The sequence below is a fragment of the Colossoma macropomum genome, unplaced genomic scaffold (genome assembly GCF_904425465.1).
Source record: "Colossoma macropomum unplaced genomic scaffold, Colossoma_macropomum, whole genome shotgun sequence".
NCBI classification, from domain to species: Eukaryota; Metazoa; Chordata; class Actinopteri; order Characiformes; family Serrasalmidae; genus Colossoma; species Colossoma macropomum.
This window is the reverse complement of record NW_023494791.1, coordinates 35,421,005-35,433,348: the sequence shown is the minus strand read 5'-3', so window position 1 is coordinate 35,433,348 and position 12,344 is coordinate 35,421,005. Positions and strand designations below refer to the sequence as shown.

Here is a 12,344-nt window from a genome sequence, read left to right as displayed (position 1 = left end):
CTTACCGCATCTCATTGTTCCAGAAAGCATATAAATCCAGGCTGGTCTACGGCTGGAGGGTTTGAACAGGCAGCCCATCTCCTGCTGCATGATGGAGGGATCCAGAGAGGGAGAAGTCCCTGTCCAAGGTGCTCCGAAGCCCCTAGGCTAACGGTGATGAATGGAGCCCCTAATGTCGGCAAACACTTTATCTCTGCTTCATCTGTTTTCATTAGGCAGCCGCAACCTTTGGCTTGAACGGAGCGCTCCGCTGCTCCCGGACTGCTAAAGACGAAGCCAGGGCGGCAAGCACGCCTCTGCCTTTGGCCTTCTAACAGGGCTTCCTCCCTGCTCCTGCCTGCCATTAGGAAAATGTATCCAAAATAATGACTAGAGGCTAAACCGGAGGGGTATTTAGAAGAGGTTTTAACATCTTATACCTTTCAAATTTCTATCAGGAATGCTGGAAGAGCATTGGGACATCCCTGGATTAACATATAGATACTGTATTTTTGGGATGTGTTCAAGGTTTAAAAATACAGTGATTCTGATGAAGACCTCAAATGACGACTGAAGATGATCTGTTTTCTCAATGGATGAAATGATCAAACTTGTCGCTGTCATAACAAAGCCTCGTTTCTCAGAAATAGTAACTCTGAAAAAAAAAGTTCTTAACTTTAATGTACATTAATGTGTTCTATTGTGTTCAGTAGAATGTTCTGTTGGTCCATTTATGATTAACTCATGTTAGCATGTAAAGTTGAATAAAGTTGAAAAATATGGGTTTTGGTATGACAGTGACAATATTTATGTCACTCTCTTCTGATCACACACTGTTAAATTGCACATGGAAGACAAAACCATTGATTTAATATCTGATGTAAGCTTTACTTTCAAATCCTGTTACATTTAGAACTGGCAATCTGAACATAAAGAAATGCCAAACCGAGGAGAAAAAATACAAAACAAAAATAAAAGGTACAAATGGTCTAATTACCAGTTATTGTCACAAACAACCCTGTACAGCCTTAAGAATGAAGTAATAAAAAAGCTTTTTACAGCACATAATTTTACTGAGTGCCAAAAAAAACAAACAAAAAATGATACTTGAGCCTTATTAAGTCATAAAATACATCAAAAAATGCAAAGCAAACAGACTGTGCTGGAAAAAAATGCCAAGGTAAATGCAAACTGAATTAGTTTTTTTTTCTTTCTAAGGAAGAAAAAACATAAGTGCTACGAGCTAGAAAGACAAGAGAGCGATTCCATGCATCTTTTGAAGGGCTAAAAAGGTAGTCTTGCGTAATGCACAATGATGTCAGAAACAAAAAAATGCACTGCCGCTTCGCAATTAGGCAACAGAAAAGAAAATAAGTGCTTATAAATACTGGTGTCAGCACAGGGAGGGACTTCTGTCCTCCACTTCCTGCCCACACAATTGGACAGGAGGGCGCTGCAGCCATCTTCTTTTACATAATGATTACGTGGTGCCAAGACAGCCTGACGAAAGGGATCTTGCCCAGCGGACATTCGATCTGAATGGATTCCAGACACAATGGGTCCCAAGAATCAGTTAGACTCATTCTCAGGGCTTCCAGGCCACTTTTTTATTCCACCAAGTGGCACTAGAGCATAAAAGAACGTATTTAGCCGCCGGAGCCTTATTAACAAGTGAAGGGGGTCTTCACTTAAGATACGACGTAGCACTTAGACTGCATGCTGGGCATATTTGCAGAGAAAAGTTCTTTTTCAACATGGGGCAACAGTAAAAACAGAAACAGTAGAAAAGAAAAAGAAGAAAATAGCTTTATTGGAATACCAACTTGCCTTCTGTTAGCTTAGGCTGTGTTGGTTCTAATGCAAGCCAGCAACTTGGTCTTAACGTACATCTTCATCCCAATTCACCTTCTCTAAAGGCAAACGAAAAAGCTTAATTAGGGAGGGATCAGTCAAACCACCCAAAGGTCACCTCTATAAGTAATGCTCCAGGGATTTTTGTTGTCCTTCTTCTGAATAATTCCAACTGGAACTAAATTCAAAAGCCTCCTGACTTAAGAGGGAACATCTAGAACTTAAGAGGGAATGTTCTTCTTACAGCCTGTGGATAACCCTTGTTTTTACTGTAAGCAGGTTGGCTCTGAAAATAAAATCACATGGTTGTCTTGGGATAAATAAGGATAAATAACAAATCGGAGGCACTATCCTCGAATAAACGGGGGGTGGGGGGGGGGATCACTACAAATCTATGATGGGCAATATGCAATAATATTTCTGGCATTTATCCAGATAGGACAGAAGGAAAACACTTTGCGTTTGTATGCAAATTACATGATTTGTTGATTTTCTAAGTGAAAATAAGTCAACACATTCTCTACAGGGAACAAACTTACCAATGCCAGTTTATTCTGCAAATTTAAGTGCATACGTTTTAGTGCTGAGTTTAACAAAAAATAAAGCATAAAATATAAAATGTGCCATAACTTCTAAACAGGCCACATTTTATTTAGTTTTATGACGTTTACTACAGCAAATAAACAGTAATTGTGCAATAAATTGAGCTCTCTGTAGAAAATATGTACTTATTTTCAGTTTTGATTATTATTATTTTTTATGAAAAAATTAACAAGGGTGCCCAACTTTTGCATACAATTATGTTTTAATCTGTTCTGAACTGATTTAAACGCCTTGGAGCTTTACTATAGGGCAATTCTTCAGATTCATTTCTAAATATCATTTAGTATATTTAGGAGCATCACTGTATACTACAGCTGTTGAAATCTAAGGTATTTATTTCATTACCAATTTTAGATTCAATCAATCGATTCGTTTGGAAAAGTGCAACTTTTACAGCACTGTGCAAAACTGGCGTTTAGAAATTTAGCCTGGACCTTTAGTGCCCAGGTGAACGTCTACTATATGCCTACTGCTCTAGACATTTTAACAGAGCAGTCCAACACTGTTGATTGGCCAAAAAAAGAGCTTTGAAATCCTCATTTCCAACCAAGAACGGCAGACACGATGTGAGGCATTCCATTTGCTGAATGCCGCTGTTTTGGTCTGTCAGTGTTTGGAGGAATTGGCATCAAAGGAAATTTCTTATTGGGTTTAAGTGCTTTTGTTTGAAATGTGTTAAAGAGGTTAAGTGCAATTAAAATGAAAAAAAAGGGGAACATAGAATTCTAGTACCATGTTTGCCCGCTTCAGTGAAAGCAATGCTTCCATAAATCCACCTCCAAATAATGGCTGCCTCCACATTGCACTTAAGAGCCATTATCCAATGAGATCTTCATAATAGCTTGTTAGTACAGGATATATATATGTATATATATGTATATATTTATACATTGTACATTTCAAAGGCTCGTAAAAAAACAAAAAGAAAAACAAACAAAAAAGCAACCAGAATAAAAGAAATGTTAAGACACAGAAGGCCACCGATATACCACTGTTTCTCATATCTTCACTCAACAAAGCCCAGCTACCTCTGTATCACTTTAACATTAACCAACGAAAAGTACATTCATTCAAGTCATTTTGGAACAGGTTCTCTTTTTTTCTTTACACAAAAAAATTACAAAAAAGCTCCAAAAAGCACCATTGAATCGGCCTTATGTGACAAGACACGTGGGGTTTGTTTTTCTCCCCCAACGACCTGCCACCTCATATATCTTCTTAAATGTACAGGTGCACATTACGTACGATAGCTATGCACAGGGCGCTTGACTGGTCACTCATCTCATCTCGTGCTTACAGAGGATGGCCGCTCCACCTTTGTTAGCTATTGGCACAATCTGTGGCAACCGATAGGTATGGCGAAGGTGGTGTGATCCTCAAGGGCGCATGGTGGACTAACAGCCCTTATAAGGGGTGGCCATGATTGCTTGGGCCACCAGCACACCCTGAAAGGCTTGTGCAAAAAAACAAAACAAAACAAAACAAAAACGAACAAAAGAAACACTAAAACTGTACTGCCATCAGCTTTGCCTGACTGGTAAAGAGCCTTCAGCCTACTTCCGAGGCAAGATCAGTGTTTCTGAAAACCAGTCAAAGCCAAGAGGCATGGGGAAGGGGGGGCAGAGAAAGGCTACAAAACTATGTACAGTTCGATAAATAATCAAGTGCGTGGTTTGAGGCGTCGCTTTGAAAATGAGACTTGAAAAGAATGCACTCTTTTCATTTTTTCCTTTTTTTGTCGTGCTGCAAACGCCCTGGGATATTTCATATCGAGCCCCTAAAATGACATATAAAACAATCGTAACACATAGGCGAGCATGCTATCTGATGCTTTGTAAAAAGACATACTAATGCACGAAAATGCTGAGCGCTTGCACATTTGCATCTTCTTTTTTTTCTCTTTGTCGGACAAAAGAAAGAAAAAAGTCCTAGATAAAGCACTACTGTCGGTTTTTCCTGGTCATTCAAAATTTGCCAAAAAAATAAAAAATAAAAACAACAACAAAAAAAAGGAGTAATAATTAGAACAAAGAAAAGCAGCTTTGATATAAATGCATCGAGCACGTACAGCCTTTTTCCTTTTGATAAACATGTTTTTGTGTGTCTTTCTGTTCTAATTCTCATGAGCAGCGTTTTTTTCCGGCTGCCGAAGGAAGGATCTGACCGGTGACTCCTACCGGCCAAAGAGGTGCTCTGGGGATGTGAAAGAATGGACAGATGGTGGAAAAGAATGAAAACAGGAGGAGGAACGGAGAGGTAGGTTAAAAAGTGGGGAGGGGTCAGACGGTTTTAGCTCTCTCCGTCAGTCCCAGATAGGCCAGGAAGGAGTGCTTGGGTGACATGGGCGAAGGTGGGGGTGGGGCTTGTGAAGAGGGGCGTGGCCAGAGTCTAGAGGAGAAGGGCGAGGAGCAGCGCGAGGGGGAGGGGTTGTGGAATGTGAAGCGGCGGGCGGTGAAGAGCGTGGTAAGGGGGATGAGGAGGTGCGCCGGGTCGTAGTTCCTGTACTGATCGGAGTAGCGAGCGGCCAGTGAGGCCCCATTGGCTGAGAGGTAGTGCGGGCCGGCCAGAGTGCCGTCCGGCTGCTGTTTGCTGGAGATGGACAGGGCGACGGACTGCAGGGCCTGCGATGCGCTCAGGCTCATAAGTGGACTGCTGCTACTGCTGCCGCTGCTGTTCCCTCCGCTGCTACTTCCGCCACCCTCCAGGAGCACCAGGGCCTCATGGCTGTCTCCACTGCCCGGGCACAGCGCGCCTTCTTGGGCTTCTCCCTCCTCTGCACCCCCCTCTGCGCCCTGGTGCTTCTTGAGGTGGCGGCTGTAGACGAATGGGTGCGTGGTGGTGAAGGGGCAGCGGGCGCAGCCGAACGTCTGCCGGGGGGCATGTTTGAGGCGCTTGTGCAGGTTGAGGTTGTCCTTGCGCTTGCAGCTGTAGCTGCAGCGGTCGCAGTGGAAGGGCCGCTCGCCTGTGTGCACACGCACGTGCTCGATCAGCTTGTTGGCCGTCTTGGACAGGTAGCCGCACTGCTCGCAGCGGTAGTGGTTGCCCAAGCGGTGGGCGCGCGCGTGCCTCTCCAACTCCGCCTGGCTGGCCCACGCCGCCTGGCAGATGCGGCAGCGGTGCTCCGGCTTGCAGTGCGTCTTCAGGTGGCACTCCATGGCTGCCGGCCTGTTGGTGGAGTAGACGCAGAGAGGGCACCTGGGTCACAGAAGACAAGAGGAAGCGCAAAAAGGGGGACGTAGGAGGCACAGGGACGGAGGGGGAAGGACATTTAATATTGCAAGGGTTTCTATCTTTTGATCTTCAAACAAAAATGGAAGTACACAAAACACACAGAATGGACGAAGGGGAAGGGATGAAGGATGCACTTAATGTATCTGACCCTGAGTGATGTGTAACAGCTATTGTATGTGTGGGTGTTTGAATGTGTTTATGTGTGTGCGTGTGTCTGTGTGTGTGTGTGTGTGTGTGTGTGCTATGTGTGTAGTTGCTGTGTGAGTGTAGTGTGTGGTGTGTTTGTGTGTAATGTTTTAAGTGAGAGTTTGCGGACAGGTTTGAAACGGGGGGATTCAGACGGAGGTAAGTGAATAAATGAGTGGCACTTACATTTAAATAGCACCTTTCATCTGCTCAGGGCCCCAAAGCGCTTCACAAACCCTGCAGAACAGAATGACCTCAGAAAGCACACCATGAAGAGCGCTTCTCTACCTCCTCACTGAACCTCAAACGCTATGGCGCTCTCTCTCTCGCCCTCGCTCTCTGTCTCTTTCTCCCTCTTGCAGCAGCCGAGCGGCTGCAATACACCAAAAACCACTCTGGGCAAAGGCTCAGAGTTTATGTAAACATTTTGGATCAATTACTTACAAAACATAAGCATAGTATGGCTCGACCGATATATAAAATTGTGGTCTCTGATACCAAGGAGCTAAAAATTTGTTCAGGTTTTTTCTGACAATAACTAAATATTTGATAATTCTGGACTTCTGACTTTATATGGCCACTCTTGGTTAAACAGTGTGATTGCCAACTATGAACTGTCAGATTATGATGTCAATTTTCAGACATCAACTTTCTCAAGTTTTAACAGTCTTATGCAAAAGTTTGGCTGCTCATTGTCAAATAATACATTTTATTGTTCTTGAGAAAATAAATATACATCCTCTACAGTGAACACACTTCTGCACATTTAAATGCACAATTACTGTTTATTTGCTAAATTTAACATCTCGTGGTAAAAAATGTGACCTGTGCAACAGTTGTCACATTGTATATATTTATGGGTCCAAGCACTGAAGGCATATCTCTGGTAAAAACTCTTGATTACACCATGAAGCTTCAAAAGAATTAACCACTCAATTTTTTCTTTCTGAGCTGCTCAATTCAAAATAATTTGTGGTATCTGGAGTTAAATCTGAATGTAAATAATTTTCCAAAAAAGGGTCGACTTTTTGGTTCACAATAGTCATCACATACTTATTAATCATTAATCATCACTAATCACTAAAACTCAAAAACAGTCTTATCAGCTCAAACTTTAAACCACTTATATGAATTGAGATACATGACTTTGATACAGATTGGCTTGTGGGGGCAGCTACAGTACACAATTAAACTTAAAATAATTATAAATCCAGCTGTCATTGTTATCTGTTTCCTACAAATAAATAACGTCTTGAAAAATATCTTCATTGAAGGCCCCTGATCAAGTATCATGACATATGAAAGACTTATAAGACAGATACATTCTGACTCCCATTAATTTATCTTCTGTCTGCAAAAAGGCCCCAATTTTGTGCATTAGACCTTATTGAGCTGATTCATGCTTGGACCCCGCATATTGCTGCTTGCGGCTATATTTTGTTTTCTCGAATAGGATAAGCTTAATAAATAAACAGAAATTAAGCATTAAATTTGAGTTTGTTCCCTGTAAAACATGTGTTAACTTATTTTCAGAAAATCAACAAAACGTAATTCAACTCAGATGTTCAAACTTTTGCACATGACTATAAATACTTCAGTGCTATTGGTGGGGCTTTTTTGCCATTCTTAGTGCTAAAGAATGGCATAAGAGCATGAACCCAGTGGAAATTCTGTAATTTAGTGGTTCTTCTCATATGAGAGCTTCCATTACAATACAAAACCATCCAATTTTAAGTATTAGGATTTTACTGGCAGTATTTTTATCTCATTACCTTCAGGTATGTATGTATCGGTCAGGCCCTACAGCTTAGTACTGACTATTGTTTTTATTTACAGTGCCTGGCAGTAGATGCTTTTCTTTAGCTGTATCATTGTATTCCTGACCAAATCAATTAGGCAGACTATACAGAACACTTTATGGCTTTTATTTAAAGGTGCATCAGTATACTCTCCAAGTCTCATCACCACTGAGGCAAAATGTCTTCACTTCTACTCTTAGTCACCCATATGTAATTACTAAACCATGTGGTGGTCTCTTATGCTATTTTGTTTAACCTTTAGATGTAACAAGTGAAAGAAGTCAAAGCCAAAATGAAGCTACTGTTCTCCTTTCTCTTCTTCCTGATATTCTTTGGCCCAAAAGAATGTAATGCAGAAATGTAAAAACTCAACTGCTGATCTAGTGTGACAAACTGTATCTCTATTAACTCCTATTTGGGCATAATGGTGAGCTAACTACAGGCTAATGATGCTAGCATGGGGAAAGCACAGCGATAAAGTGACAAGATGAGGCAATGGTATCTGAAATACACAAGACTCTAAAAAGACATGGATTATGTATGTCACACAGCTAGACAAATACCACAAAAAAGAGCAAAGACTGGACTGGACTATGTACTGGAGCACTCTGGGGGGTAAAAAAAGAAATGATATCCACAGAGGGGTCGCTGTGTGTGCTGTAGAGTGTCGAGGGAGATTTGTGCTGCGTGTGTTTAGCTGTGTTTGAGTGTTGGCCACTAGGACAGGCTGGGAAAGAACAGTGTGAACTGTAGTCTAATGGTCTTGGCAGTGGTGTGGTTTAACAGATGGAGCAGCGCTGACTAGCTCGTCGTGTTTTCTTCAGATATTTCACATGCACAACCAGCCTTCTAGCCGGAGCGAGGTTTCGTGGGATTTCAAAGGAGATGGTTTTGTTCCTGAAAGTGCTTAAGCCTTGATCAATCAAAGAGTTCAGGTAGCGCTACAAGTCTGGAGGTCAAACAGTTTGGATTGAGATGTTTTACGTAAGACCCTTAGAATATAAATGACTAAAATGAACACTGGTAATAACGCTGGTTTGGTTTGTTTCTAATTTAAGAACAATGGCAGCACTGCGTACACACATTCAGGAGCTTCCTGTACTTTCTGTGTGGAAACATTTATCTTCAAATACTGCTGTAGGATCAGGTGCTAGGACAGGGGGATTCGCCATATTTGCTTCAAATGTCACTGATATGCACTGATAAAGTGTTTTGGATCATTGAAAGCACAGATGTCTTGGTTTTGATTGGTCAAACGTTGTATCTGGTGAGTCTAAAATGAATCCTACTGGCTTCAAAAATCAAGGAGTAAGTGTTCCAATGGAGAGATAAGAGTAAAAATTCAGCATATCAGAGACTAACTGAGGCAAATACAAAAACATGACTCTTCACTTTAACCCTTAGAAGTCTAGAGTTTTAAAGTGACATTTTGGTATTAATTAATATGCCACGCACTGAATAATGTTAGGCACTGAATCAAGTTTAAATTTTGTATTGACAGGTTGGAGTCTGCACTTAAAAATAAATATTATTTAAATATCAAAAAATGCGACAAAAAGAATTGTTTTCTTTCCGTAAAGTATGGGAATTCTGGGCTGATATCCAGCATTTTTCATACAGGTCAAACAACATGTTTTTCTGATTTTCTATGTGAAAATGAATGAACGTATCCTCGACTTAAATAAGACATTTGTCTGTTAATTTTAGTGCGCAATTTCTATTTATTTGCCAAATTTAACATATTGGGAAAAAAACAAGCTATAAACTGTGGCGTTGCTTTTGCACATGCAACATTTTATGGTTTATTTTTTTATTTTTTATATTTTTATATTATATATGGTTTTATATTTTTTATTTTTTTCCATTATGTTATTCAGCAAATAAACAGTATATTGTGGATTAAAGTGTGCAGAAGTGGGTTCTCTGTAGAGGATGTGTAACTTATTTTCATGTGGAAAATCAACAAAACATGTTATCTGATCAGTGGCACCCAAACTTTTGCATCGGCCAAAGCAGATAAGTAAGTATTTATAAAATGCACAAACTGGGACTACCTGGATTAACATGGAGAAATATAATATTTAATCCTATACACATATAAATGTAGTATAATGCACAAAAAAATGCAGTAAAATGCATAAAATAAAAATGCAGACTCTCAGTACAGTAGCCCAGCATCGCTTAAATGCTGTGCTCTTTTGAGGTACAAGTCGCTTTGAGGTAAATAAGTCGTTAAACAATGGTTTGAAATGTCAATCAAATCTAAATATCTGTCTGCAGCTGATCATTTTTTAAAGCAATTATCAACCAATATCGATATGATTCCAATATGACTGTAGATCCCTAAACAAGACTGTACAACAGCAACTTTCATCAAATTCCAATCACAATAAATAATCTCCTCTTACATACAGACAGAAATGTGGTACAGACTGTAGGTTAGAATCTGCACTTTCCACAGAAAATCACTGCTTGTTTCAGTGAGAAATAATTAACATGAAATTCCAGTATTCTTTTGTTTACATCGCTTCCAACTGTGACTTCTAAGGGTTGAATGCACAGACATATTTAGGGCAACCTGATCCAAAGCAGCAGTCTCACGCTCACTAAAGTGTGGGGTGTGTGGTGGGTGAGCGGGGGGGGGCGGGGGCAGATGGGAGGGTGAGTTTTTTAGCGCAGTGAGGCGGTAGAGGAAGCTCGTGCTGTACTTGCTTTCCTTACTTGAGCCCTCCAGCGGGGACGGTATGGCACTTCTTGTGTTCCAGCAGCTGCTCGGGCGTCTTCATGAACTTGTGGCAGATGTCGCACTCGAACATGCGCGTGATCAGGTGGATCTGCAGGTGCCGCTCGTACATGGCCCGCGTCTTACACACAAAGTTGCAGAACACACATTCAAAGCCTTGAGGTGGGGGGGTGGGGGGGAGGGAGAGAGGACACGTTTACATGTTTATGTTTATTTGCTCAGCAGACGCTCTAATCCAAAGCAACACTAAAAAGCTTGCAGACAGCAGATGGCACAATCACATGAGCGCAAAGCAGTACTGCGAGGAGCCGTCACCTACAGGCTGGAGTTTTATCCTGGATTCCTTAGTAAAAGTGTATCAAACGTCTGTAGAGAGAGTTATAACTAACAAAACGTACAGCAAGAGAATTATATGTGGATCATTCTACTGAACTGGTACAAAATCAGAGTCGATAACGCATCTTGGATTTTTAACTGACCTGGACTTCAGACTAAAATCCTTTTGCTTTGAATGACTCTACAACTTAATCACATTTTACTTACTTTATTTTGCTTATTAATTCTAAAGGCCACTGCACACAGGGTGTCACGCAGCGTCGCGCAGCATCACGAAACATCACAAAACCATAACGTAGGAGAGCCTCTTCACAAACTGGCTGTTTTAAGCTAAAAGATATGAGCTAAAAAAGTGTAGGATTGTGACATTAGCTGAGGTAACTTATGGTTAACATTGGTCTGTTTCATCTAAAAGACTGACTGCCTTTCTCTGTGTGATTTTCAAGCCACATGTGATCTACTGTGGATTTCTCTGTTTTTTTTATATGGCTTTATTTAATCTACATAAGACTTTGTTGTTTGGGCTCACACCCTTAAAGTTTACAAGACACACCTTAAAGGAACGAGATTTAACAGTTAAAAGTAATACGAAGTCATTTTTACCTTCTTAAAAATACTGGTATTTAGACCAAAAAACACCGATCAGGCATAACATTATGACCACCTCCTTGTTTCTACAGTCATTGTCCATTTTATCAGCTCCACTTACTATATAGGTGCACTTTGTAGATCTACAACTACAGACTGTGGTCCATCTGTTTCTCTGCATACTTTGCTAGCCCCCTTTTACCCTGTTCTTCAGTGGTCAGGATCCCCATGGACCCTCACAGAGCAGGTACTATTTGGGTGGTGGATCATTCCCAGCACTGCAGTAACACTGACGTGGTGGTGGTGTGTTAGTGTGTGTTGTGCTGGTGTGAGTGGATCAGACACAGCAGTGAAACAGATGGAGTCTGTAATTGCAGAACTACAAAGTGCACCTATATAGTAAGTGGAGCTGATAAAATGGACAACGAGCGTAGAAACAAGGAGGTGGTCATAATGTTATGCCTGATCGGTGTATGTGAACACTATTTTTACCCTAATATGAGAATTAGGGTAAAAAATGCCAAAAAACTTTGAAATAGAAAACAAACTCCATACACTTTTTGCTGTATCACACTGATGTATTAAATGATATGAATATTTTTATCTGCACATTGCTTATAATACTCAAATACTTATGGACATGTTTTGAGGCGTTTTCACTATCTCAAACAGTGGTCCCAAACACTATTTTTAGCTGCGGGTTTCATTGTTTTAGTAGCCCTGTCAAGCAGAACCTATTGACTATAGCATTATAGCACCTATTGCCTATCCTCATGTGTGCAATTTAAAAATGTTCCCAAACTTGAATGATAAACCTGCATACTCAATTAGGAACTGTTTTTATTGGACATTTATCTGTAGTTTAAACTAAACTGACCTTTTTCTTAATGATAGCATTGGTCGAACAATTGTTTATTTGTCGGTTAAAAGTTTATCAGTTAATTATTTACATTCCTAACAGTGATCAAAAATTTTTAGCAAATCCAAATCTCTATTTATATAAAGCTCTATTTAATGTTTTGTTGGCA

At 40.5% G+C, this 12,344-nt stretch overlaps 1 protein-coding gene across 4 annotated transcripts in view; it reads right to left on the bottom strand.

Annotated features, from left to right (window-relative positions):
* Positions 1 to 846: 846 nt before the first annotated feature.
* Positions 847 to 12,344, bottom strand: part of znf827 (zinc finger protein 827) — a 116,131-nt gene continuing 104,633 nt past the window's right edge. The window contains exons 13-15 of one of the 4 annotated variants that reach the window (XM_036574932.1): positions 10,371 to 10,548; positions 6,037 to 6,087; positions 5,496 to 5,598 (exon numbers count right to left, since the gene is read on the bottom strand). In XM_036574932.1, coding sequence (XP_036430825.1) covers positions 6,039 to 6,087; positions 10,371 to 10,548 — 227 coding nt within the window. In that variant the 3' untranslated portion in view covers positions 5,496 to 5,598; positions 6,037 to 6,038. The other 3 variants (XM_036574931.1, XM_036574929.1, XM_036574930.1) reach the window with 3 other exon arrangements.